Source organism: Ornithodoros turicata, chromosome 5, assembly GCF_037126465.1.
Source record: "Ornithodoros turicata isolate Travis chromosome 5, ASM3712646v1, whole genome shotgun sequence".
NCBI classification, from domain to species: domain Eukaryota; kingdom Metazoa; phylum Arthropoda; class Arachnida; order Ixodida; family Argasidae; genus Ornithodoros; species Ornithodoros turicata.
In genome coordinates this window covers 82,513,466-82,539,485 of record NC_088205.1, presented here as the reverse complement: position 1 = coordinate 82,539,485, position 26,020 = coordinate 82,513,466, and the positions used below count along the sequence as shown (strand labels likewise).

Genomic DNA, 26,020 nt, shown 5'->3' with positions numbered 1-26,020 from the left:
ACGAAGCTACGGTTATGTTTGAACCGCAGATGGATCGTCACAAACAACAGGTCCCGGTTCCCCGCGCTCAGGAAGATAAACTTCCTGTTATTCTGATCGCATTGGACAGACCACTCCCTTCTCCTCAAACTCCAACGTGGCAACAAGGCGTTCCTCCTGACAATGTGATTCCACAGACAGAAACGAAACCACAAACGGCGTGGCAAAAAGTCCGACGTCCCGAATGGCAGCCCCGGGACGTCTTGCCAGAGCGGACCCCGCGACCACCTCAAGAATGGTCGTGGCGCGACCGAGCCCAAGAACCTCTGAGAACGTCTTCCACTGTCGAAGACGCCCACGCTGACGACGACGACAGACCTACAAAGTTGGTTCTCTTGTTTCTTAAGCCGAAACGACCAGAACTAAGTGCGTGGAAGTCGAGCGATGATCAGATGTGGGACCAATACGTCTGCGAGGAAGAGGAACAGTCTAAGGAAGAACCGCAAAGGTCCTGGCAGTCTGGGTCACGTCCCATGCGAGATGAGCCTTCGAAGCAGGACAATCCTGAGACCTCTGAGAGATTGAGTGCCGAAAGCAACCGAGGGACCGCGTGGGTCCCTCCTGGACCTGCAGGTGTAGCTTATAGTTCGTACGCAGTAGGGCAAGACTACCGGACGGCGTATGCTGTGAGCTACTAAACGATAATCTTTGACCATGGCATGTTCATGCTATAACCGAGAAGTGACAGCAGGGCAGGACTACCAGTGCCAGTTACGGTCCGCTGCTGCGGACACTCAGGCTTAGGTTCATGTTGCTGCTAATACGGGGCAACACATGCATGACTTGAAGGATCGTGCTAACGTCGCGAGAGACCGTAGCGGTGGTTAGGAACATTTCATCAGCAGCTGCGAAGTCGAATTTTTTGGAAATGTACTACAGCAGGGCTGTACGAGTCTTTGCATTATGCTTTGTAGATCAATTTTTACAACTGCATTCTCACATTCACTGCATAACGTGTAAAAAAAAAATAAAGACGCGGTTACCCCCCAACAGTAGCGATCCTAATAAACTGTAAACTTTTTTCATGCGTCTCTCTCTCTCTCTCTCCTGTTACATGTCCTTGCCTGGACAACTCATCTATCTCAAAATATGACAGCGTAGTAAACTTGGCACGCGAACATGCGCTTGTGTGTGTGGAGGGGAGGAGGTAAGAAATTTCTGGAACACCGGCATCTTCATGCTGAGGTTGGTACATGCAGCTGCCACAGGGGGAGGTGTACCGAGGAACCAAGACGGCCATCATGTCCAACGTCCTCATGTTATGTCAAGTTCGCATGTGTGAACCGAGATTGCGGGTGGCACACAGATATTGCCGAGATACACCGTATGGCAATGACATAAAACTGTCTTCGAAAGAACGTTTTATTTAAAAGAGAAAAGAAAGATACGCATTAAAATAAAATGAAGTCTCATGACAGCCATAAACAGCAGACGATAGACATTCCCCGATGGTGATGATGATGATGATGATGATGACGATGATGATGATGGCTAAGATGTGGTGTCGCCAACGAATAGCTTCGAGGCAGCCTGACAATCAGAAACGGAGATTGGTGACAGTAACTTTGAGGTGCATATCTATTTGGTTCTCCTTGACTTTAATCGTGGTTTGTCGTCGTCTGAAGACTGTGCTCTTCGTCATTGACCTAGAATTGGAATCATGGTCGATTTCTAATGACTTTTCATCTTCATCGGGCGATTTAATAAGGAAGCAAGTAAATCTGCAGGAATTTACCGGATATTTTTCTTTCTGTCCTTTTCTTTTCATTGAACTTTGTGCCCTCAACCACATGACCTCTCGCACTGGAGTCTGTAAATTTGAACATGTTTTTAACTAAACATGCAGCTCTATTCAAAATATATGCATTACGAGAAACGTACTGTAGTACATTAAAGGTACAGGGTGTCCCAGCTAAATGCACGCAGATATTTTAAAAATATATATATCACTTTTTTCGAGATGAAGTCAGTTGCAATATAGCCTATGCTGAAGCGCACTCCTTAAGAGGGCACCAGCAAGCTCCTAAGGCAATGTCCTAATTAACTTTCAATAATTAACTTTTTATAAAAGCTACGAAGTTGTCTCAGTGACAACATCTGGTCCCTTTTGTCACCTGATACCGCAGCCGTTTTCAGAACAAAAATCCGTTCGATGGATCGTCCGCAAAAAATTCGTGAAGGAACACCATTTCTTTCTTTATTTTGTTCATTGCGCATCTCCAGAGGCGCGTCTTCCCTTCACTCCCAGTGTGAGAGGGTGAAGGAGCACAGTGCTGTCTCATGCGTCGAAGATGAGCTTTAACTTGCGGAAACAAAACAAAAACAAATGTATCGGGTGACGCTATCGGAACTTCCCTTACCTTGGGTTGGATTTTCTGTTTTCTTTTAATCTTTTTCCAGGACACAAGGAGCGATAGTGTGCTCTTTCACCCTCTCACATTGGGGGTGAAGGAAAGACGCGTCTCCGAAGATGCGCAATGAACAAAATAAACAAAAAAATGGTGTTCCTTCACAATTTTTTTGCGGACGATCTATCGAACGGATTTTTCTGAAAACGGCTACGGTATCAGGTGACCAAAGGGACCAGATGTTCTCATTGGGACAACTTTGTAGCTTTTATAATTAAAAATTTAATTATTGAAAGTTAATTAGGACACTGCCTTAGGAGTTTGACGGTGCCCTCTTCAGCATATACTACATTACAGCTGACTTCATCTCGAAAAAAGTGATATATATATTTTTGAAAAATCTGTTCGCATTTAGCTGGGACACCCTGTATATGCATTACGAGAAACGAAAGCATAATAAACGTTATATAAACGTAAACAAATATTCTCAGGATATATGATACATCAAGGCAACTCGATCACACATATAGTTTTTGCAGCAGAATTCTCGTGTAAACTCGTGTCTGCTGTGAGCACTGTTGTTCTGAAGGTCATTGTAATGAGTCTTAGCGCATTCATAATTAACTAAGAAATATTTACACACAAAAAAAAGACACCCAAGAACCCACCCAAACTTGCCCCCTATCCATACGTCGCTTGTCCCACACTTTTATCTAGTACTTTCTTCTCTTCCTTCCTTCTTCTCTTCCATCCACCATACACCGGACATTCAAAACCTTACTGGCGGGGTGGTTCGAGTTATGCTAGTTTTAGTTTTCATACCTGAGTTTTCCTCGCTTCTCTCCGAGCACTGACGCAGAACTCGATGCAGCCCACAAGCAAGGCCAGAACGAACCCGGTAAGGACTATACAGAACATTCCGGATGTGCTTCTCAGCGTCAGAGCTAGCGAACCCTACAAGAACAAGCACGCCCGAGTCAGCTGGAAAGGTTACAATCACATCCGTGTAATCTATCTCACCGTGTATAACTTGGAAAATTTGATCCGAGTACAGCTGTCCTGCCGTGCCAACCACTTGTGTTTGAGCTGCGATAGGAACTCGTTCTCGCGGAGTTTCTGCAGGGCACGGCTAAATGCTTCTCTGTGGCGGCAGAAAGGGGAAAGAAAATGCGATAAGATAATAAAGAATGAGAATGCACAAGCTGAGCCGAAGTTCCAAATGTTTATCAACGTTCTAAAAGACCCACAAGGAAGCCAAAAGTGGATAGAAGATCCGTTCCAATGAAGAAGAAGAACAGTCTCTGTTCGAAATATCGGCGGCTTCTGTCCTGAGGCAACTCCCTTCCTACATCTCTACCGGTTCGCTGGATTTCTACCCATCTACGTTCCAATGATCCGTTTACTAAAGGATGGTCGCATCCGTTCCAGTCAATCTCGAAACTGTAACGTCATTAATTTGTTCCTAGTGGACCACTGACCACGGTATCGAAAATCCCACGCGAAATAGTGGCATAGTTTGACTACTATTCCACAAAATACATGACAAGAGCGGACGCCGGATGTTGAGAGTATGCCGGAATTCCCTCTCTGGAAAAACGAGAAAACGTCACTCCCTAAGAACCAATCAGAACACGGCGTTGAGAAAAGGAATGCCGCGCGGCAGTGCGGGCGCCGCAAAATTTCGGGACGTCCGGACGGCGCCTTTCCTCCTCTGAGCGTCGCCCTCTCACACCTCGGGTTAGAAAGTGACGTAACGCCGCCGGAGCCTCCGCAGCTGCGGAAGCAGCGCTGCTCTTTAAAATTCGTTTATTAGTTTATGCAAGCACTTTTCGAACGAAAAAAAAAAAATAGCCAAGTACGGTAGATAGTCGGCAGATGGCGAACATGTTGTGGTGTCGGTTTCATAGATAGGTTTCCATATGCGACTTAACATATTTAAAGAAAACAAAGCACCTGTATGGCGATCCTTTGCTAAAGGCAATACCGTAGCGGGCGTAGTCGTCGACCAGTCGGTGATGGACCACGTGGCAGTTCTCCTTCGTCCATTCCAAGAGCGTTGAGCTTGCGCCGATGAAGCTATGATGACCACCGCCGTCCTTGACGCGCTCGAAGCCTTGGGACGACGACGGGACAAACGTGAGATGAGGACTCAATCTCCGAAAGAAAAGCTCCTGCGATGACTGCGAACGAGAAAGCGAGTGAGAAGAGAGCAGATAAGATGCAGATAAGCAAGTGGTTCTTTTCACCTCGATGAAGTTGTGGGTTGATCCTGACTGAAGCACACTGACGTCCCGCTGACCGGATAAAACTTCCTGAGACAAAAAATAAGGAAAAGAAAAGCAACTTCATTTCCTAAATATGTTTGCCTTATGGCATAGTAGTTTCAAACTGAAGTAATGAACTTGTGATACGGGTAATGAGGAAGAGAACTTCATCAAGGAGGAACCCAGTTTTACCACTTTGGGAGTCCACGAACAGTGCGGTCAGACAATGACGTATCAAAGTGGAAACGATGTGCACTGGGACGTACAGCCGCCATCAGACTTAACCGTAATGCGCGAGCACGTACGTTAGACTCGGGGTTTGAGGACGCGTCCGAATTGTAGATCCAGGACTGATCTGAGGCACGAAGCCCGTGACGAAAGCAGTTCAGCGGTTATCGCACCTACTATCAGTATTGGCTTCGCACTCACGCTCACGCACAGGCTGTGCTGCATCCAGCGCTACGCGGCGCTGCCGTCTGCGCAGGCAACGCGCTCACGTTAAGTCTGACGGCGCCTGTATTTCGCTAACCTGCAGCAACTCTTCACCGCTGAAAGCGTCCGGCTTGAGATGAATGTACTTGTCCAGTAGGAAAACTGTCATCTGCGACAGATAGATGACGACTACCAGCAGCACAAAGAACCACCAGAAGCACGTGAGGATTCGTGAAGACGCGGACCTGAAATCAATTGTCATTTGTAAGCGAGAGTCACGTAGTCGTACACGAATCTTATTCGAGACGAAAGCAACTGTTGTTTCGTTCTGCGAGGAACTCACACGTTCTGAAACCGCTACAAGGTAAGGCGGTGACAGATCAAATAGAGACAAGATCACGGTGACTCTCGCAGCTATGGCCTTGTTGGTGACAAGACGTACCTATATACACTCACCTGGGGTAAGTTCCAGTGCTCTGCAAAAAGAATGACCCCGTGGAAAACCAAAAACTCCCGCAAAGTGTCGACTGGTGGTATTCGGCGCGAGGCGTGACACGATCCGGTCCTCCAGTCAAGCGGTTCAACAGGAAGGACAGAATGGTGAAGGCTACGAGGACGCAGAGGATCGCCAACCATAGCTCTCTTGAGAAGGCCATCAAGAAGAAATAGGAGCGTGGCGGTTGGTATGTGGAGCCATAGGAGCTGCTAATAACTCCAAGGCTGTCCACCATGAACGCGAGGGAGAAGTCAACAACCTCCATGCGTTTTGCAGTGATCGTGAGATCCGCCACGGCCAAGTCTGCTTCCTGGAGATCATAATGAAAGGGACGACAAGTAAAACAATTTCAGAAAATAAGCAACAAAGCAAGTTAATCCAGAAAAGCTAATCACCTTGTTAATGATCTCGCCCACGAGTCCATTCCACGTTCCGTTGGCATCGAGTTTTCCATATGTAGAGTCTTTGACAACCCGGATCTTGTACTCGAAGCCCAGAACGCTGGAGAGTTCCTTAACCAAGTCAGCGACGTATCCGTAGTATTCGTCATCGGTGCCTTCTTTGAGCGTCAAGTATGGTGCGGTCTGCAAAGCGTCGGCAAGCCCTATATCCCAGTCGTCTGGTCATGGTACTCGTCTAGTTATCTTATATATTAGCAGTAATTTATCGGTCTTCATACTGGTCCATCTGTACCAACTGATACACCGCTAAGCCACCGGCAAAAAAAAAAAAAACTCGCCATCTTCTTATTGTATTTCTCACTCTTTTTTTTCTTCTTTTGTTCCGTGCTAGCACCGCTGTGCAAATGTGGCTATGAGGGGCGCAGAGACTTGGGCAGATGGAAAGAGAACGACAACAGGAAGTAGTGGAAGACAGGGGGGTTAGTATGCGACCTGGGCCTACTTCATCATGAACCTGGAGCACCACCAAAGACCCACATGGCCATGACGCTGGTTTGTACTTCTCCGACGATGTTAATAATATTAGCTTTGTCTTTGTGTCTTTGATATTGTTTGTGGCGAATAATTCAACTGACTACAATGTGGTCTGAAAAAATAGCTAGCCTTGTGAGTCCTATATGATGTCGATCTCACTCAGCCTTTGTAGAAATAAATTTGCGCGTATCTAAAAAATGGGAGTGTACTCACCAAGATGCTAGTGACAACAAATTTCTTTCCTGGCTCCAAACCCTCGGCAGATTTCCCCTCTTCGGTTGAAAGCTGTGCTAAGGCCTGGGGTTCTTGAATGATCAACAGACCGTACTTGTCAGACCAGGTGCCGATCTGGAAACAAAACGATGTTTCGCGTTCTGGGTACAGCAAGAGTCACAGAGTAAAAGTGGGGAAAGTGCATACCTTATGCCTTCCTCCTGACGTACTGCTGATTACTTGGAAGACAACGCCGACTCTTTCACCATACTCGTTGAACTGGAGATTACCCGTTAGGCCCTCGGGCGTATGTACCTTAAATACGTTTGGCATCTGTTATTATCGCAATACATAAAGGAGGAGAGACAGAACGTACTCGCTTCAGAGATTCTGATACTCGTAGCCCTTCTCGAAATGTTGTCGCTGGCCGTGTGTAGCACTCGATGCCACGTGATCCGTTAAACGTGATGTGATCTCCTTCCAAGCTTCCTTCAAATGCGGACGGATTGCGTTCCAGTAAGTTAGCGAAGGAAGACAGCAGAACAATGGCGGCATCGTGGTAAAGGTACGCGTCCAACTGCAATCAGAAGATATGTGTACCTACATACACATGCAAGCATAATGATGTCGAAGACGTCCTGTGGACATCAAACGTGGTATACGGACCCGACATTCAATAGTACACGGGTACATGCAGTAATATCGGAATGCAGCACTCTTACAGAAACTTTCTTGTGTGGGCTGCTCTTCCGCATGACTTTGTGGAACTCTCTCGCCGGTGGAAAATCCGGATCGACTAATCCGAGCGCCGTTACGTTTACGGATCCTAGACCCGGCCTTCGGAAATGCCAGAAGTCGTCAGTTACCTGGACATAACAAAGAGATGTAAAACCGTTTAGTGGATTGACGTAGATGAAGATGTATCAGTCAGTCTTCGTTTAGAGCCAGCATATTCCTTCGTAAACGTGTTCCATTGACCACACTCCGTCTTTGCTCAGTACTACACTTGGCGAAGAGCGATGATCTAATGTCGAGGACCTCCGAAGACCATTAGTGTTAAAAGTATCACTTAAAACATTCTGGGGCCAACTTCATCGCCTTCCACACAAGTGCCGCGAATGGGACAAGCTGTTCTTGTCTTAAACGAGTAGTGAATGCCTCCTCCTTCAATTTTTTTGTCTTTCGCTGCGGCGGACTGTGCAATAAATGATGTGCTTCAGATTTTCCGAGTCACCACAGTGAAAGCAGCTTCTTGTTTGTTTGTTTTCTTCTTTTGTTTGTTTTTCTTTTTGTTCTTTCTTTACTGGGAATAGCAAGCCGCAGTAGCGCAGGCTAACGTTTCCCCCCTTTTTAAATAATAAACATATATCCCCCCCCCGGAGCTTGGCCAGTACCCCTGTTGGAAGTTATATCGGAGGTGACCAGTAAAAGCGAGCCGCGTCCCACGAACGAACGTAGCATCCTCACGAGGCATTTTACGCGGTATCCGGAGCGGGAACTCCCTGAGGTGGAAGGAACTCTTGCAACGATAATGCGCCCAACATGTGAGTTGCCCAGTGACGTGACATCCATGATGCGGCGAAGAGTGATACGACAGTCACCCCTCAGTGAATACCTATACCGGTACTTTATACTGGTACTTACAGGTCTGAGTAGAATGAAGTGAGTATGAAGCTCAGTGAAGCTCATGGTCTCCTTGACCTGCTTATTGACGACCGCATGGGCCAGTCCCTGCGACGTGTCCAGGACAACGTAACGGACACCCTCTGAGTCTTTGAGACCCAGTTTGGAAAGGAATGCTGCTGCTTCTGCTGCGTTCCGTACTCTTTCCGCCTGAAAGTTCTTCGTCAGCGATCCGTCTTGGATCCTGTGCAGGTTCTTCAAGCCTGCATGGAAAGACTTTACTCAGACACGGTGTACTCCTTTTGCAGCTTCATAAGAGAAGATCGACATGACGCGTCATCAAATCATCTCAAACGAATGCGAGCCCTAGAGCAACTGTTACCACGTGAAAATAAAAAAATAAAATAAAAGAAAGGACTAACCTTCGTCCGAATCGTACAGGTAGAGGAAGGATGGCCACTGGAAGTGTTCCAGAAGACTAGTTGCGGCGGCCACCGAGTAGGGCTGTACGCTCACTACAAACGGAGACTCGTTTCTAGACTCCAAAGCCGCTCCGCTCACCAATGGCACGTGAAAGGTGTTGGAGTAGGACACCAGAGCACGATGCGCAAACAAGGAATCCGGAGGTGACACCAGAGTTACGATGCCGCGGTGGAGGAGTTGACACACTGCGAGAGGTAAGAAATAACAGTTTATTTGCCAAAAAAGAATTGGGGTTGAATAGGGTTGAGCTGGGGTTGGGGGCACGAATAGTCTCCGGTTCAGTTTCTTTACAGCGGATTAAGGAAAGATAAAAACGGAATAACACAGACACCCAAAAGAAAAGCGAGGACACACACGATAATCTGGATTAAATTGGTCGTGAGTGGGATTCGTGTCCTATGAGAGTCATCGTACGTCATCCACTCAAATGACGCGCATCGAGACAACGCCACCTGGATACAGAAGGTCCGGTTATTGCCTCCTCTCCCTCCTTCTCTACGTGGACATATAGACCACTTTCTGTTTACAAACATGTGGCGTCCCGAGAAGACCGGTTCGAGGTTATATTTTGCTCTGGTTGGCAAGAAGCGGGAAAAACGCGTCTGCTGATAGGCCGAAACGGCTGACAAGGTTGACAGGTGCCCACCAGCATGCTTTGCGCGGCGGCGAAACGTAATCGATGACGTAGGGGTGCAAGTGGTCTATAAAGTCAGAATTCGTCCGCTACTGCGATTCGCCGTTTTGCGAATTCAAGAACTCGCAAATGATTGCAGCTAAGTTGGAACCTGTATAGATCCGAATCTTTAAACGAAAAAGTGCACACACGCTTTTCAGAAAATCGGTCTTGAGAAAGATACGGGACCGTTTTCCGCTTTATTTTAAAGACTATCCCATTCGGTACGCGGGTACGTTCTTTCGCTACTCGCAGACGACGACGGTGGTTCGTCTTTTGATGTTCCTTGATTTTTTTTTATGTTTTACGTAACAATTTCGGTCAATTAAAACATGGAGACAAATGATGACACTAGACGAAACTTCCTTGCTGGCATTTGGTGATCAAAATTGGTTGGCTGGTTGGTGTAGAAAAAAAAATGGATATGTTGGCCCAACTCTACGTTGGGCCGGCTGCTCCAGTACGCTTATGGTAGCTGGCTATCAAGGATTCTAGAAGGATGAAAATTGGTCCATGATGTCATTGCAGTCATCTTTCAGCTTCTTCCTTTCCACACTCAAGTAACGCCTAAGGCAAGTGTGCCCACTTGCCACACTCTTGGAGGGAGAGAGAGCCTGTCCGTCCGAATGAGGCCCTTGGTGGTATGTGGTCGGCGAGACGCACGGTTAGAGACGCGCGGTTAGAACCGGTAATAAAGGATTAGTCTGACAGGCTTTTTCAATAAAGCGACGTACGTCACTGTTTGTCTGGCGAAGGAGGCTTACATTTCTGTAGATTTCTATACATGTGGCTTGCTTATACTTCCCATCATGTTCCACTTATTAGATTCCCTCTCGGTGCGACGTACGATTTGTCGTCTGCAAGAAACTCTCGGCGACAATAAAGCGGGACAAGAAGCTCGCGTCTGGACACGTTGATAAAGACGCTGTCGCAAATAATAAAGGAGGCGGGCGACAAGACAAAAGTCGACAGGTCGATCGTTACGGTGAAGTCGTGCAGAAAATCGCCGCGACGTTTCGCTTGGCTGTGTATTACCCATCGCGCGAGTGGGTGACAGATGTGTAGAGAGAGTAATGAGGGCTTCGTTCTCTTTCCCAGAAGGCAAAAGTCTGCGAAATTAGCACCAGCAGTGGCATTTCTGTGCGTTTTCATCGAACGACATTCTTTAATCGAAACATGCAACTGGACGTTGTGGGGTCTTCAGTGTTCTGTACGCCCTACTATCTTTCATACATTAAAGAGACCATGAAGAGATCCGCAAGACCTCTGTACGCATATGTATTGCATTCCTGCTGGGGGCTCGCTAACACATTCACAGTGCGGAGTATGAGCCAAACATTGGTTAGCGTAACGGAGATATTAACAAAAAAAAAAAGAGCAGCCAAAAGACGGCGATTGCTGCGGCCCAACCGCTGCCGGCGCGACGGAGAAACTCTATGTGACGTCAGAAGCAGGTGACGTTCCCCATTGGTGGACTGGCCTGGAGTGAGCAAGTGATGCTGCTTGTAGGGGCTGTGTCGAGCAGCCGCTCGATGCTTTTATTATTTTTTTTTTCGCGTGAACTGCGCCCAACAACAACAAATAAATTAATGATAATGAACTGCGCCAATATGGGAGAATACGGACACGCGTAAGGATGGATATATTTAAGATAAACTCCTCCTTGTACTGGGGCGCTGGTCAAAGCAGCACCAACAGCCTGCGCTGTGTGCCCTGGCCCTCAAGAACATATGTGCTGAAGTAATTGTTCAACTCACTCAATGCTTTCACACATCAAGCGTCATGGAACAGCTGGTCGCACAAGTGCCCGACCTACGTTTCAATTTTTTTTTTCTCCTTCTACTTCTTATCTAATCTAATTTAATCCTCCTTGCGATTCGGTCCAGTACATAACTGCTGCTACATAATCCCACCGGAACATTAGGACTACTTTCTGAAGTTACATGTGGCCAAGAAAGACGCCTCTGCCGGCTCTGGCGTTCGAGCGACCTCTATTTTGCGTTATTTTATTCTCGAATAAGGATATCATGTAACGCACACACGTTGAAAATGACGTAATATAATCCGAAATCTACTTCAGCTCTCGGACGCACAGATATGTGCTCCCAGGGTCCCCCGATGAAGGATACCATAAGATGAAGATATATATCTCCTCCAGCAATTCGAGAGATAACGGCCTTTCCGTTCTTATTATAGGCTCGCATCCATAAATCAGAGGCGAGCGAAGGAAACAGGGGACGTCTATGTGATCGCCCGGAATAGAAGGATGGACCGTTTTCCGAAACGTCTTATCCCTCCCTTCCGACACCCCACGAGAATGCGGGGTCTGCGTCTATTTCGGGACCGCCATATAGTGTGCCGCGCTATATACAAGTCCGGTGTTTAAATTCGAATCTGGGAACACCTGGTTTCGTAAGGACCAGGCTGGCGTGACAGCAGCCTGGGGGACTGGTGTGTGCGTGCAACTGAAGCTAACATCCGAAGCGGAAGGACGTATATCCTTGGTTTGGGCATGAATCGTTCTGCAACGCAGAGTCGTCCAAGACTCCCGAGAAATTGAATGTCACTTGCACGCTGAACGCCATTCGTTCGTAGAGCTGCGTAGAGCTTAAAACAATTGTCATTCGCAAAAGATGCCAGTGATGATCAGTAGAACTAAAACATTCGGACCCATTATAGCAGGGAGTGTTTCATTAGACAGTTTTAGGGGTCACAAAGAGTCTACTCAGGAAGAACAGACAAGGACAAAGGGAGACACTTGTGTTTGTGTCTTGCACATTTCTTTTGGATGACGACCCCTCGTCTTTTCGGGGTCACAAAGCGTTCCATCGCTACATCAAAACCTAATAATAATAATGATATTATGATCATATATGATCATAATATCACTATAGTTATATATAGTTATATCACTATAGCTATACAGTTATATACGACGTAAAGCCACCAGTTATTGACGTACTAATGACGTACTACTGACGCAACTCCTGCGATGGCCGCTGTCACGTCCCTTTCTGTTAACAAATTCGCATGCGTCGGGTTTTGTCAATGTTTCCTGGACGGCAATCTCCGATATCCTACACTCTAAGAAAAAAAAAAAAAGTATAACTTTCTACCCAACTCGGTAGAGCTGTATTGCAACAACATTTCTACTTAAACCAACTTCACGTTTTGGGTATAACTGCAGGGTAGAAACTGTCGTTCTAGCAGCTTGAGTAGGAAATTCTACCCTTTTTTTCGTAGAGCAAACTTGAGAGAGAGAAAGAGAGAGAGAGAGAGAGGAGCAAGGGAAAGGGACGTCGCCGCTTATACCCTCGCGTGGATTGGCCCGAAATGGTAGAAGTACTGTAGTTCTACCAGCTTGGGTAGGAATAAATTCTACATTTTTTCCTTAGAGTGTATAGTTTATGATAGCGAAAAGAAAAACAGAAATGAACGAAGCCGTACCTCTGGAGCTGAGTTCGACGTAGTCCATTTCGTCCATGACGTCCGTGACGAGATGCGGCTCAAAATGCTGAGACTCGAATCTTCGAAAGGCATAGCGAAGAGCCTGGCCAATTTCTTCCTGGCCCTTCAGCAGAACCGCACCTGAAATGAAACAACCTGTACTGTTCACCACCCCTGTCACTGAAGGTGTGAGAAGTAATGTTAAAATAATGAGACGTTAAAATTAATAATTGGACAACATGATTAAAAGATTAGATCAAATTTTCCTTTTCGACTCAATTTTATAAAATTTATAACATTTTTCATCATTGTGACTTTATGTATTCACGCGGAAACGGATAAACCTTATTTCATTTCATAGTATACGAGGACACACAATGTCGGCACAGTTCCCTGTGAAGACGGCCCAAGACGCACAATTCTCCGGACAACATGCCGACATACCGGCAGGCAGGCAGACCGCTCGGAAATAGCACGCCGCCGCCACGCACCACCACGACGAGGACAGTGAACTTAACGTCACCTCCGGACTTGTCACTAATAATTCGAAATATTTACCTCGTTTTAACCCACCATTGTTTATTATAACGCGGTCTCCCGCAAAACCCGAAACACGGATTGGCTTCTGGGCACAGAATTTCATTGGGCACGGCCCCAAAGTGTGTGTGTCTTACAGCTCTGCTGTTATTAGAATTTGATCTGTGCATGGCGAAAACATATGTGGAAATACAGGTTCTGTCAGTCCACTCTTTCGTTTCATTCGCACGAACACATTCCACGAATACAGGGACGAGCCTTATTGCGTGACGTGAGACAATATATCCGTTCATTCGTCCATCGTATGACAAGCTACACGAAAGCAAAGTGCAATATAGGCAAACACACCTTCTTGAGGTTAACGAGCAAAACTCCAGACTATATAGTCCTATTCGGTGTTGTTGTGACATTCGATTTATTCTTCGAGTGAGGCTTATTGATTGAGATCGTGCTGCATATGTTCCGCGAACCTGAGAGCTGTCGTTTCAAAGCGAGGAGACAGCGAAGAAAGCAAAACCAACTGGAATTGTAATGCGACACGGCACATGTTCGTTCTCTCCTTGCGTGCCATGGCTCTCGAACAGTATGAGTTGTTGTACTATACAAATATGTCGACGCCATTAGCCGGTAATGCGAATCCGCCGGCCTATTTTTCACCCTTCTTTATACGAAGGCATTGATTTCGTCGCCAGCCCGTATTCTTTAGAATATCTGTTGTGTCGAAAGCAAGATGGGGGTCGGAAGATATTATGACAGCCATATACGAAGTCATGAGTTGCTGCAGAAGGAATACGAAACTGAACTGGAATGTGGACCCGTTGGACGAAACGTGACAGCGAAGGTTTTTCCGAAATGAGGTATTGCAGAATTTGCTGGACGTGTCTCTCTGAGTCTTTCGCGGCAGAATGGCTTCAACGGATTACAGAGATAACCAGTTGGATCCGCCTTTTAGTCAGTAATTGGGTGCCATTTATGCATCGAGGCTTTATCGGGAAAAAATGTAAAAACGTGATTTTGTTCAATACCAAACCAGACCACTCCCACAACATCTGTGCCGGAAAAATGAATTGATATCGTGATAGATTCACCTTCAGGGTAATGTCGGGTGGAAGCGTAATTTTCCAGAACAGTCGCACGCACCCTATAGCCGTGAGTTGACACAGTGGTTTGCGTAGAAAACAGAAAAGGAAGAGAGCGGGAGAGAATTACAGCCATCAACGCGAGAGCCAAAGCGCGTCAATTTTATTTCCATTTCAATTAAAATCAAGTAGGAGCCACCATCCTTACGATAGCCAGGAGGTTAACAAAAAAAAAAAATACGTTGCCTCAATCAGAATCAGCAAATCTTTTTGCCCAAAGTATATATTAATCGCGAATTTCACGAAAAGAACTTCGGAAGACAATTGCCTTAATTTAATAAGTATATTGTTGCACCCACTAGATTAGATTCCTTACTTGCACGCCGCCCTCAGTGGCTCAGGGGCTCAAACCAAACACGAAGACATTATTTTACAAACTTCATACGTCAACGCTACCTGTCAAGGCATGGCTCGCGCAGAAGGGCATATACGTGCCCTGGTCTACAGGAACGAAGAACCGTTAATGCCTCCTATGAAATACTTTAAGATAGAAATATCTCAACTTAGCTGTGCCTTATGCGATGTTTAGAGCTGCCAGATTGGTTAGAAACATTGTCTGATGCCCTTACGTACTTGTAAAATCGTTATGTACAAATTCAAAAGGTATTCAGTTTTCTCTTTAGACGTTTTGTAATGGCCCTCGGCGTTGCAACCGTGTGACGTACCTGTACTTGTGTGTACTTGTGTGTTTTGTTAATAAAAGGTGGAAAAGAAAAAAAAAGCCCTCAGTGGCTCAGTCGTTAGCGTGTCCGCCTGCTGATCCTAAGATCGCGGGTTCAAACCCGGTTGAGGACAACTTGGCAGAAGGGTACAAGTTGCTCAGACACGCCGTCTTCCGCGAGGGACGTCAAATGTTGTGTGCCGTCTGTTGAAATTTCGGCGATTGTGGTGTCGCTCATGATCGCAGTTATCCCGTAAAGGCCAGAATTATTATTATTACTTACTTGCACCGAGTTGGATATGTGACAGTCGAAAAACTTTCACTTCGTACGCGTGAATATATGTGCAGCGTTATAGTGGTGGTCAGTGTTGCTTGTGTTCATATAATGTATTGTGCTCTGTAATATGGCGAGTTCAACTGGTCGTCGTAGTGCGGAAAACCTGTATTGGTCGCTTCAGTGTTACATGCGTCGCATTTCATTTCATTTGCCCCCTTCCGTATACACTCTTCGTTCGTTTCTATGCACTCAACCCACCACATGCTCCAGCACACTACACTGCGCTTTCTTTATTTCTCTTTTTCGGAATAGCAAGCTTGCAATAGCCTGGATGACATTTCCTTTTTTCTTTCTTCCTTTTTTCTTTCACTCTATTAAACATATTCACCCCCCCCCCCCCGCCCCCCGCGGAATAGGCCATTTGAAAACGTTCCAGGGAGCAGGGCGTGCCGGGAAATGCTGTGCAAAACGACAAGAGATTTGCTCTCGTCTCCGATCGTCGTCGTCGTCGTCGTCGTAGCACCGTCGCTGTCGTTTTGCACAGCATTTCCCGGCATGCCCTCGCAGGGCGCGCGCTGCTCCCTGGAACTTTTGCAAATGGCCTATTCGCCATGAGTGTTGCGAATAATTTTCGCCGTTGCCTCCGCCTACACAGTAGGGCCCGGTCTGCACGTCAAGCCGCATCCTTCTTCCTTGCCCCCCTCCCTCCCTCAATTCGACAATGGGGGGGAATAAACGGGTAAAACTGAAAGCATCTAATTATGTCATAATAAGCGACGGATCTCCCCGTTGACCGTCTTCCCCCAGACCAGTGTTGCCAACAGCCCACGGCATTGCTCGAGAGTATAGACCACCCAGACCCTATACATGTGAAGAAGGCAACCCTGTGTCCCAAGTGAGACATCAACGCCACGGCTGGACCACACACGTGAGTCGACGAAGCTAGCGAGCGCTGAATTATTCATCGCTAAAGCGGGAGGCTGGAAATCAATTGGCCTGCTTGGCCGCTCGCAGTTCCAGCTAGAGAAATCGCCCGCGACAACGCTGCGAAAGAAGGGGTTCTTGTACAGTTCCCCTTCAGATTATCAGCATGCATAATACGCAAGCTTAAAGGAACAGCCGTTGACCGATTTTTTTTTTTTTTTTTTACCGGTATATAGGGTTGCATTCCACTGCGAGTTGCGTGTAGATTGATCCGGTACAATAGATCCTAATTAACAAGCTTTGTAACCGGTGGCTTCATTGCGTGGCGAAATTAAGGAAAATCCGAAGCTATACTGACAGTGACATGAAAGCGACGGATGCGCAGGATATTAAATTCAATTAGAAATAATTAGCCGCGAATTTAACGGAAATATTTCCGACAATGACTAAGCATCACACACATCGTCTCTGTAGACGATGATGAGATGGAGCTGATGCCGGCCAGCAGGCTGGGCGCTGCCCCAGTGCCATTTGTAGATAGTGAGAGACGATGATGGAGGTGAGAATTCACGTGATCAAAGCAGGGTGGAGAGGCCTGTTGATGACAGGAAATCCCAAAGGTGATGGATACCTTGGTGCATATGAACGCTGCCGGACCAGGGGCCCAGTGTCTTGCCTATGGTAAAGGGGCGGTGGTCGATTTCTAAGCGTCACAAGAAAGCACGGGACAGTGTTAAGCTATGTTTTGGGTCCAGACGGGCTCTTTAAAGGATGGGTTCTTTTTTCTTTTTCTTTTTTTTTTTGCCATCCTCATCCGCAGTACTTTCCCATTTCTCTTCGGAGCCCATATGTCTCTTTAGGGAGTAAGGCCGAACACTGACACGCGTTCATGTCACAAAACAATTCCCGATCACGCAAGCTTTAGTCGCATCATAGATAACGGTTTTCTGGTCAATTGCTCTAACCGATTACGCAACCCGAGCACAGCCGGTTCATCAGTGCCAGGTGTGCACACTTCAATACCTCTCAATCTCCAGACAATTAACCGCGGGGGTCATCGTGCACGTATATATGAAGCTCGCGGTATACGTGCCCATTCAAGCCGAGCAACTGAATATTGTAAGAGGGCAAAAGGTCCTCTCGAAACAAGAGCCCACGCTTGCTTCGTCTGCCCGATGGCCTTTGCGCGCCTTTCTTGCACCTGCCACGGATTCGTGAGTCACTTGGGCGGAGTCGACCGTGCAATCCAATGCAGACAGTCTCACAACAGACAGTTTGTCAGGAACAGCGAATAACACCGTCAGTACGTCGTATTTTTCTCTTTTTTTTGCCAGAACATTGCATAGCAGACCATCTTTATGTGCTCGTGTTCGTGTGGTTCGAGCCTGTCGAGGTGCCTTCTCAAGTACGCGAATCGGCTATATACGAGGGGTAACCTGAACAGGCCACAGCGAATATCCTGAAACATGAAAGTTGTAGCAGTTGGATTTGAGCACACCAGATGGTTTTAGATGAAGCGTGGGTTTTTGTGTGCACCTTGAACATTACCCCGCCATGATATTATTTATTGTGCGCTACACGAAAAAACAACATTCTGGCTGCCAAACGATGTCCTCACTTTCGAGGTCTCTATTCAGGGGTGCAGCATTCGGGTTTTAAGATCCCAGTATTATTATTCATCGGCTGATATATTCTGTACGTCGTATATTTATGAACATGACATCTTAGAAGCTCGCAAATGATTCTACACGGTGCCTTTTTCTGCAACTCTCTCGCTAATTAAAAATAAATTCGATCTAATCAAGTGTGTGAATGGAAGTCAATTGGGATTTTTTCAAGCACCGCGGCGGTCCAAACGTACTTGTTGAGCTCCGAACCTCGACCTGGGTTAAGTTAAATTCTTTGCGCATTAATAGTACTAAACTAAGGTAATCATTTTCCGACCAAAAAATAACAGCATTAGACTCTACATCGACAGATAACATATCTCGACAATCCTCTTGATATGGTAAAGTCCGTCAAATGTTTGGGTGTCATCTTTAGCGAACAATTGTTTTGGGATGAACACGTTGTGTAAAGTATTTGGTATGACTGCTAGGCACAGACACACGTTTTCTTTTCGAATCAAGCTCTACTGTATACCATTCACTGTTTATGTCTCATATATAAACCATTGTCATTTATTGTGGGGTTCGACGGCTAAAAGTAATCTAAATAGGTTTCTACTTTTGCAAAATAAGATAATTCGTGCGGTGGTTCATATTGGGTATTGTGACCCCGTTAAGGCATATTTAGAAGTGTATTAAATCTATATAACGCATCGCTCAATATATACGTACAAAAAAGCCTAAATTTTGTTATCTATTTACATTACAAGCAAATGAATTCCCATGTAATACTCGGCAAATGCGTAAATGAAACTTTCCGCATTTGCGAGCAAATTGTGGTCAACAATCCCTCTCGTACACGGTCTACCTTTTATCTTAAATAGACTCTTTGAACATGGAACAATCTTATTTTCTCGGGCTGCAGTCATCTCCCGAATGTTGATATGTTTTCCCATGCATAAGTATGTATTGTAACTGGGCATTATTATTTTTGTTATTACTGTCTGCGCTAGTTTCACGTGTAAGCTTCGGGGATGGGAACTTTTGTTTTTCCATCTCCACATCCTTGGGATGAAAAATAAATTGAACTGAATTGAACATAGGCCATCTGGTCGTCCTTCAAATAAATGGAAGACACATCCTCAATATATAGGAAGCGATATCCATCATCCATCAACGCACGCACGTGAAGTGCCCTTATTTAAGGGTCCCGTCACCTCTGGAAAAGCACATTCACTGCGTAAAACTGCCCTCAGTGGAAGGAAACCTCTCTCGGAGACACTTTTTTTTTTTCATTCCCCGTTGAAATAAGAACTGTGTGTCTGTCAATGGAGGTGCCCTCCAATCCCCATCGTTGTAGCTGACAGCTTCTCCCCCTGCCGGTCGCGGGGAAAGATGGATCGGGACAGTCACCTCTCCCGGGCTCCGGTTTCGACACCGGCCTCACTTCCTCAGCTCATTTGCTTTTATTTTTCGCTTTTTTTTTTTTTTCGTACCTTTCAACATGTGGCGCAGCAGGAAGTTTACCAATTTTGCCATTGTCAAGGTCACAGCCTTCGTCCCCTCCCTCTGTCGCTGCTCATGCTCGAGGAATATGTTGCCAAGAAATTTTTCAAAAATTTGGGCATGCTGAAATCGGTCGTTCCTGCTTTTCTGTTCTACTGTCGATTGTTTTCTGTCTCTTTTCTACAAGTTGTCCGTGTCGGATCGGACGGCGGCAGACGCTGGACATAACAGAACTGTACAAAGTATTTTTCACGAGGTTGTACTACGCGAATTATACAATATTTGTCCGATTCACAGATCTGGAAAAGGTATACTGCAATAAGATATACACGAGGAGGCTTCATCAGACTTCACCTTTTCCAGCACATGTTATAATTTCTTTTTATCGATATTTTTGTCGAAATATTGCGCGAGCATTTAAATCGTCGAACACAGTTCGTTTTCTTACGGTCTTTTTTTTTCTTTTTATCAAGGAATAAGTCCCCGTCGCAAACGTTTTTTTTAATCCTCTCAAGCCCCTCAACCTACTTGTGGTGCCTACGCCAAGTCATTAATTGAACTGAATTGAATCAATTATTACAAGATACTTACGAACCCCAAAAGGCACCGCAAACTTTACGAAAAAAAAAAAAGCACTGTCACCGATCCGTTACCCTAATTATCCCAAAGCAAGTTTCCCCCCCATAAAATTGATCGTCGTAGGGCGACGGGCCCGTCACCCTAGAGGCGGCAAGACGTTTCGGCACCTTCGCCTTCTTGGCCCCTTCTTTGCTTCTAGGAATAGATTGCGGCCACGCTTCATCTGGTGCCCGCCCCCTGGTGGTCATGCAACGTTCACCGTCACGATTTTTACGACCGAACAACAGACAGAAGGGACTAAAATCGCACGCGAGAAACGGCTCGGAGGTTCATGTGGAAGGAGATATTTTTATACTGTGTAGTCCGAGAAACCGTCGTGAACATGACCGTCTGTTGTTCGGCCGGTTCAATGCGATTTTGATGGTCGTGCGTCCCTTGCGTGATCCATTCGACATTGTGCTAAGATAGAGAGAGGGTTCGCGGGCCAATTCGTGTGGAACTAGCAAAGTGGAAGAATTGAGCGGACAAATGCGCGCATGGATGCGGAGTTCAGGGTTATTTGGAAGGGAGGAGGCTCAATGTGTCGTGCAGTCAATTTTCTTCAGTGTCTGGATGAAAAAAAAAAGACAAAAATGAAGCCGAGATAAAGAAATCGTGAAAAAATTCAGCGTGTCACACACAAAAACTTTTATATCAGCAAACTTGTGTCGACCAATCAAGCGAGGCTTGTTCTGAGAGAGCCTGATCAAGCAAACCAACTCGAAGTACGACCTTGACTGCTATATACCTTCAGCGGGTTCTTACTTTTCGATGGTTGTGTTCCTTTATCGATATACTTTCAACTAGTCTTGAACTACACTTTGTAGTATTATGTAGTCTCTGCCCTCTCATCTTGTTTTAAACGGAAGTACTACATTAGTGGTCTTCAGTTGTTGTCAAGGGATGGAAGCATTTCTTGGCTACGCTACGTCAACATGCACCAGTTGTCTCTGGATTACCATTTCCTAGTAGGTGCAAGCTCTTCGTTGAAACAAGGAACGCCCTAAATACGCGTTCATCATGCCTTTTCTGTATAGCCCGAGCATATTTGAAAAAAAGCGCGTGTTGGGAATCGCAACCGTCCGCGACAGCCTCAGAAGTAGTCTGCGACACTAATTATAGCGTGAAGGCACAAGGGACAGCCTTTCTGCTCAAGTGACTAAGGAAGAAGTTTCCCCGTAAGTGATGAACAGCTGCGGGATATCCACGCGATGGAACGTCCTTTCGGAATGCAGAGTTGCGTGTATCTGGTGCGGTGCTTCCATCGCAGACGACAGGACGCCGAAAGGTAATTTTCAGCAGACGACACTATATGTACGGAGACGACTAAGTGGCCGAACCTAGGTAACTTTGAGCCGTCTTGTCGTGTTGTTCTCAGCGTTCGCCCAGTGCTCAGGCTTATTTACCATGAAGCATTTGTGTTCACCAACTTGCCTGCATATATGCCGTTTTATCGACACTAGGTGGCGCAGATCACACTTCTTGCATGGACTGGAAGACGACAAAGGCGTCGTCTGCAACTAGAACCATGTGCATCTTCGGACGTCTTTTTGGCTTTTGCATATCAGGCAACTAAATCACGTGGTACTGCGGTTTCCTTTTTTCTTTTCAGCTATTCAGGGCCTGCAGCTATACTCAAACAGTGGCGCCCTCTTCGTGGCATCCTCTTTTCACCTCAGTTTCTCAACTACTGGCACGGGTCTGTCATACATGACACCTTTTTCCTTTTCTCTTTTCTTTCCTTTTTTTCCCTCTGGGTTGGATTTCTATCAGATCGGGTGGTCCGCAACATATTACGTATCTGAATCCTGTTCAGTTATGATCGGTTCGAGATAATGAGCGGGTATATGTAAATGCATTATGAAAGAGATTAGGTTTTTGAGTTGAGGAGCTTCAGAGCTATCAGGCCACAATTCGATTTGCAGTTTCAGACCACCACGAACCTGTTATCTTCAAACCATATATTTTTTTCTGTTTCTCTCTCTCTCTATTTCTGTTTTTTTTTTCTTCTTTCTTTTGCAGCCTGTTAAGCCCTCGGAAGTACAGTATATGTGTATTTGGAATAAAGATATCCCCCACGGGGGCGCTTTGACAGAACTGTCAGGGTCGGTGTCAGATGTGAGCCATAAAAGCTTTCTCTGCTCTGATAAACATTGGCGCACACGTTAAGAGGTTCAGCGTGTTGTCCGGACACACTTACTGCTGAGTAACTCAGGCCCCATCTTCTTGTTTTTGTCTGGCAGGGCGACATGCAGATTTTTCGATCGGGGCGTATACACGTTCTGTAAACGCATACGTTATAGACGTGCATCGAAGGAGGCATGCCTAGTTATTCCATCGGTGAAAACATGTCGTCTGCGTGCAATTGCTCAAAACGATGGCGCACTGCCAAGGACGCGCAAATCTAGTCGGCCGAATTGAAATCACATAAGCCCTACGTGTCATGCAGTCAATGAATACACAGGATGCATGTCTTCTCTGTGTCTCTGTGAAACTCCAGAGCAGTGCCTGCGAATTTCTTGCCTACGTTCTACATAAGTGCTGCGGCGAATATGCGCAGAAAAAAAAAGAAAGCGACCTGTCGTCTGCAGGACGTGACGTCTGCAATATGTACACGTGCAGGATCGTATAGATAAAATGGCGTAGATGGTGGATAAAAAAAGTTGCACGGCAGAGTCGTCTCCGATAAATTGCGCAAAAGTTAACGATATATGAGAGAGTAATGAACAACAAGTTCTTCGTGACATGGCAGATTATCTCTGGATCGACTGGTCAACCGCAACATGAAAGGCAAGTGACAAGCGCGCAACTTGTAGTTCGTTCTCGAGAAGCCGGGAAAAAAAAAAAAGAAAGATAACGAATACTTCCTCGACTTTAGAAAGCGAATATAAAGGCAAAAAAGAAGCCCCCCAAGAGAAAAAAAAGTTCCTGGAAGGCACTGTTAACGGGTTCGTCACGCCTCATCGATGATCTCCGAGGAGGGACCATTTGGGGATGCCTCGAGGCAGTTGAAAGCCGTTTCATTCCTCGCCTATTATACGACTGAAATCGCAGTCTTCACGGCTGTTGCCCCATGTGACGCAGTGTGGCAGCATTTACTGATATTTCTTTTGGTTTCTTTCTCTTTTTTTGCAAGGGCGAGAGCACGAAGAAAGTTTTCGATATTCAACTAAGCATATTACAGGGGTGTCTGGAGTAGAGCATTGTAGGAAGAAACGCACTTAGTGGTCGGTACTTACAAACACGTAGGTGCTTGGAAAGAAACATGTAGGCACATAAAAATCAACAACAGCAACAATAATTTGGCGACCCTTAACGCGCGCGCATAAAAATCTCAGCACACAGCGCCTGTGCAACTTGTCCTTGCATGCCATGTCTATATGGTATTCGCTTTCAGTGTGTGTGTGTGTGTGTGTTTCAAACTTGGAGTCATGTTCCCAGGAATCCGCTCCAGCATCAGGAAACAAGAAGAAAAATAAAACGAGAGAGTGTCTTCAAAGGAAAGCTATACCTTTGTTTAAAAAGGGACCAGTTTAACAAGCACGTTTGGCAGGTAACAACAGCTTAATGATCAAATAGATTTTTAAAAATTTAAAAAGAAACAAGCGAGCTGGTATAGCATATATCCATGACGAAAACCCCCGAGAACACTTCGGACTCGTGTACGTATGCGACCCTTTTTGTTCCGCAATCTCAGGGAGGTTTTCGTCATGCATTGCATACAGCAGCTTCTCAGTATCAGATTGTTGTCATTTGTCTATTTTTCTTCCGTAGTTTGTAGCATAGCAATAATTCCCTGTAGCATTACCAGTCAGACAGGGGGCTAGGCCGACATACATCCCTCAGGAAAAGTTTTCATTCTAGTTTTTGCCATATCCCCCGTTAGCCTCAATTCGCGATAGTCAAGTAATGATCGCTTCCCCTCGCGACACCCACATCGCAACGCCATCACCTGTTACGATGCTGTTACAATACCCTCATCGCCTTGGGACCAATAGACCAATAGAAAACCAATAGACCAAGACCAATAGACAACGTACTGGTGATTGTACGATGTTCAGAGAACGTGCCAAGCGAGCCGTCGGATCTCAACCACAGTTCTTAACTGGTGCTATCCATACTTCAAAGCAAATAGGTAAGCATGAGCAAATAAATAAATACCGAGTTACGGAAAGATGCAGCAACGAAGTAAATGAATGCTGAAGTATAAACTGTTGTCTTTTTTCAAAGAAGGAGTCAACGACGTACCTATAGGGACACGGATCTTGGCAAAAGCCGGGCCCGCGACGCAAAACCCGAGCAGTAGAAGCAGTGACAAGCAAGAAGCCATTTTCCTCCCGCGCGCTGTCAAAAGGGCACTGCTAGTAGAACCAGGGATGAGGAGCACAAGTCCGTGCTCGCTCACTCAGACACTCACATGTGTGGCTTACACACACGGATGCCGGTGGGGGAGGAGGAAGCGCCAGTCACGTGGCGTGAAGACGCGCCCTTCTTGTCCGCCACATGTGCTGAATGGAACACAAAATATGTGTCCGAAGGACGGTGGGTCCTTGCTTGACAGGGCGTCAGAAGTTGGTGGACATTTCTCGCCCCATATGCAGGGTGCGTCACGCGAGAAACGGACCAAAATTTTGTGAAATTCGTGGATCATTTTTTTTTCCTTCGAAACAGTCGCTGCATATCCTTATTCGCAGTGTGGCCTACTTGAAGGTAATATTGCGCGAGTAACTAGTGTGAGCTTCAATTAACTTTCATAATTAATATTCTTAATTAGCGAAAATAGGTTGATGGTTTAACTGCGAAGTTGTAGAGTACAACCTTGGGGTCACTAATGCGCAAAAGTCTGTTTTCCAGCATAAATTTAGTTGGGAAAATGTACAATCTTCGAGCGACCCGCAGAGTTCCGTTTTTCGTGCGGCCGGTTTTTTCTCTCCTCCTCTCGCTGTCGCCCTCTCTCGTTCGGATGAGTGCGCGCCCACGCTTTGTACTGCTGGGTGGAGGGAATGCCGACATCGTCTGTCGTCTGGTCTACCCCAGGCAGCACAATGTACTGAAAGTCGAGTGCAATAGGGGTGGACGGGTAGGTGAAAGGCCTTGAACACACTCGTGAAACTAAAGAAGATTCATAAGACACATACCGTCCACCCCTATTGCACTCGACTTTCAGTACATTGTGCTGCTTGGAGTACTATTCGACCTGCTGAACACGGTTCAAGACACAATTCTCGGTTTCATGAGATAGCGTCACGTGATAAATCTAATAACTTCGACAAGCAACTATGCCGATTACAAAAATAAAATCACTGATACCAGATACCGCTGCGCTTGATAAGTGTATGAGGTTCTTGGTTGTTGTCGGCTCTGCCGGAGAGAAGAAAACAAAGATAACGATGTCTACTCTTTCACCAAGCATTGAGGAACAGCCTGTCATCAGAGTGAGAGAAGGTGATAGCGAGAGGACGATAGGAGAAAGTGGCCGCATAAAAAACCTAACTCCACAGGACGTTCCGAGGTTTTCCATATTCGTGTATCTCTTATACCGGAGCACAGAAGCTCGCAGCGGCTCCGACTTTTTGCAGATCAGACACCTCAATGTTGAGCTCTACAACTTTGCAATTAAACGACCAACCTATGTTTTTGTTCCTTGTTCCACCTAATTTGTTCCAGCCTCAGAACATCAGTTCTCTCATGTTCAACTATTTTCTCTCATTAAAAAGGGTACTAAAATGCAAAAACAACTTGCTCTCTAATGAAAGTCCGTCCGTGTTTCAATTAGTATAATGCAAGCAAAATTAGTT

General features: G+C 46.0%; 1 protein-coding gene across 1 annotated transcript; it reads right to left on the bottom strand.

Annotated features, from left to right (window-relative positions):
- Positions 1 to 1,387: 1,387 nt before the first annotated feature.
- On the bottom strand, positions 1,388 to 24,646 carry LOC135396258 (glutamate receptor 2-like). Its single transcript, XM_064627281.1, has 17 exons — positions 24,471 to 24,646; positions 12,954 to 13,094; positions 8,773 to 9,018; positions 8,372 to 8,613; positions 7,450 to 7,593; positions 7,104 to 7,304; positions 6,935 to 7,042; positions 6,728 to 6,862; positions 5,975 to 6,163; positions 5,540 to 5,889; positions 5,181 to 5,328; positions 4,634 to 4,699; positions 4,341 to 4,567; positions 3,408 to 3,528; positions 3,210 to 3,341; positions 1,775 to 1,849; positions 1,388 to 1,685 (listed from the first exon to the last, which is right to left on the bottom strand). The coding sequence occupies exons 1-17, from the start codon at positions 24,550 to 24,552 to the stop codon at positions 1,638 to 1,640; spliced, it is 2,655 nt and encodes an 884-aa protein (XP_064483351.1). The 5' UTR covers positions 24,553 to 24,646; the 3' UTR covers positions 1,388 to 1,637.
- Between the last annotated feature and the right edge of the window lie 1,374 nt (positions 24,647 to 26,020).